Raw genomic sequence first — 2,961 nt, forward strand, 5'->3', positions numbered from 1 at the left:
AAGAATCATGCAAACAGGGAGATAAACCATTAGAGTTGTGGATTTTAAATTTTAGTCAAGAAAACTGTATGAACTAATGAAAAAAATCTAACAGATTCACTAGGTGAGGAATGATAGGATTACGAAGAGGTATGCAAGGTGAGGAGACAGTTTACTTGGTGAGTGGAGAGGGACTGCTTTATAAAGGTGATGAAGGAAGGACCTTCTGACAGGCTGACACTTAAGCACAGACCTAAATGTAAGTCAGTCCACTCCACGGAGACCACAGAGCAGGTTCAAAGGTCCTGCCTGGAGTTGTGATGAAACAAACAAAAAAAATCAGTGAAAGACATATGCAAAAACTACAGGAGTGACAGGAAGAAATAAACGTCAAGTAAAGTGATAGACTAGTAAAGTGGGACTGTCTGAGAGGCCAGGGTAACAGTGAGAAAAGGTACAGGGAGAGGAGTGTGAAGAGCAGTGAATGGGAACAACATGCATTGTACACATCTGAAAAGTCATAGTGAACCCCAGTATTTTGTACAAATTATGCATACTCATATAAGTGGATGGTCATCAGGAAAAGTAAAAAAGTTCACAAAATATAGTGTACAGCATTATATTTGTGAGTGTTCAAAATAGTGTGAAAGTTGGTAGTCAAGGCAAATACATTAAATAATGTATTTCTTAAATTTTTTTCTGTTACTCTTGCTATTTCATTCTTTGAAATTTCCAATGTGAACATGTAGCTTCTATAAAATTAACCAGTTAAGAATGAAATACTAATTTGTTTATGATGCAATATTTATGAATCCCTAGATATAATGTGCCAATTTAGATAGCAACTGGTTTCATCTGAAAGCATGACATTCACTTCAAATTAGAACTGTGAAGATACAGAAATAAGTGACCAAACTATATTAGACATAAATCAATCTTTAAATACCTAATTTAATTACTAATTTTTATTAAAGATTAGCTACATTCCATTTATGCCAATTCTGGAGACAATTAAGCAAACTTGTGAAGAAGTAAATTTATCACTTTAGAAACTTAACTTTTGGAGGATACTAAATAGGATTCAGAACAAGAAGCAGTTAAAGACTTGAAGCTAGAATATTTTTCATCCCACGATGCTAAAATTAAAATCTTAAAGATGATTTCAAACCCAAAATAAACTTTTTGAATGCACTTTTAACCTCCTTGTTCCTGAGGCTGTAAACCAGAGGATTCAGCATGGGGATGACCATGGTGTAGACCACAGATGCAATTTTATCAGTGTCCATGGAGTGACTGGAGCCAGGCTGTAGGTACATGAACATAACAGTCCCATAGAAAATGGAGACTGCAGTGATGTGGGACCCACAGGTGGACAAAGCTTTCTGGTAGCCTGTTGCTGAGCGCATCTTTAGAATAGTGATGAATACCAATAGGTACGACGTTGAAATTACTACAATGGCAAAAAAGACATTGAAAGTGGATACATAAACAAGAAACAGCTCATTAACATGTCTATCAGAGCAAGACAGAGCCATGACTACTGGGATATCACAGAAAAAGTGATGGACCACATTGGATGCACAGAAAGAGAGACTGAATGTTTCACCAGTGAGGATGGCAGCATTCAGGAAACCACTGGCATGACAGCCCATGATCAGACATGCACACACAGTTGGAGTCATGGTGGTGGCATAATGCAAAGGTTTACACACTGCTGCATAGCGATCGTAGGCCATTGCAGCTAAGAGGTAATTTTCCACTGTGGCAAATGTTGTGAAAAAGAACATCTGAGCAGCACACGCATTGTAGGAGATAAGCATTTCTCCTATAAGGAGCCCAGCCATGACTGTGGAACTGACAACTGAGGAGTAGGCAAAGTCCACAAGAGACAGGTTACTGAGGAAAAAGTACATGGGAGTGTGGAGCCGAGAGTCCCAGAGAATAAGCACAGTCATCCCCAGGTTTCCAACCACAGTCATGGAGTAGATGAGAGTGATTAAGACAAAGAGAGGGACCTGCAGTTCTGGGGAATTGGTTAGTCCAAGGAGGATGAACTCTGTCACCTCTGTCCTGTTTTCCATCAGTGTTATTTGGGGATCAGGAGATGCTCTTCAATGAAAAGAAACAATGTTAATAAATGTTGCAGAACAGACATTGTCCTAAAATTGAAATGCTTATATAATAATGGTAATAAATGTTATATAGTAGTAATATTAATAAATGTTGCAAGACAAACTCTGTCCTTAATTTGAAATACTTGTATATCTTATGCATGATTTTCATTAAAGCAGTAATATCTATTTCATGTTCCTTTTCGTATTCGACTTAACCACACAGTTTAAGTCATTGATTTTTTCAGGGTTAAATAACAGTAATTCTCAAATTAGAAATATCCTCACAGATTATCTCCCCAGTTTTCAAATTTTGTGTAATATTGAGTACAATTTTGTAAATTTTATGAGCTATCCAACATAAAATGTAGACAATTACACATAATTGCATGTAAGTGTATATAATTATCATCCAATACTTTTGCTGTTGTTCTAATATGTTGTTATAGTATGAATTTTGTGTTTTCTTTCATTTAAATTGTGAGCCATAACTTACTTTATTTTTATATTTATTCATGTGTGTATAAATGTTAACAGCAAACCAATCAGATCCAAAGACTTTACCAAATAAAATATGATCATGTATGGATTACATTGTTTTAGCTCAACTTACTTTTTGTGTTGATTGGTCTAAACTCAGGTTTGGGTTTCAGAGTGAAAAAACTGTGAGATATCTAGTGGAATCAGGATAAATGGGCTCTTGAAATTCATATATATAGCTTACATAGAAAGAGTCTCAACTTCTCATATGAATTCATTTTTCCCAATACAAACTCTCTGTATACAAACTATTGAATTTGTGGAATGTCCATAGTTTATGAATTGACTTTAATCTACAGATTATTTCTGTGGAAAACTCCATATTGTAAAC

The 2,961-nt window shown here is 35.6% G+C and overlaps 1 protein-coding gene across 1 annotated transcript; it reads right to left on the reverse strand.

Annotated features, from left to right (window-relative positions):
- Nucleotides 1–1,121: 1,121 nt before the first annotated feature.
- Nucleotides 1,122–2,063, reverse strand: LOC103742697 (olfactory receptor 5B3-like). Its single transcript, XM_008843772.2, has one exon. It carries the CDS (start codon nt 2,058–2,060, stop codon nt 1,122–1,124), a length of 939 nt encoding a protein of 312 aa, XP_008841994.1. The 5' UTR covers nt 2,061–2,063.
- Nucleotides 2,064–2,961: the final 898 nt, after the last annotated feature.

This window comes from Nannospalax galili, unplaced genomic scaffold, assembly GCF_000622305.1.
Source record: "Nannospalax galili isolate Female #2095 unplaced genomic scaffold, S.galili_v1.0 scaffold2482, whole genome shotgun sequence".
In the NCBI taxonomy this organism is placed as follows: Eukaryota; Metazoa; Chordata; class Mammalia; order Rodentia; family Spalacidae; genus Nannospalax; species Nannospalax galili.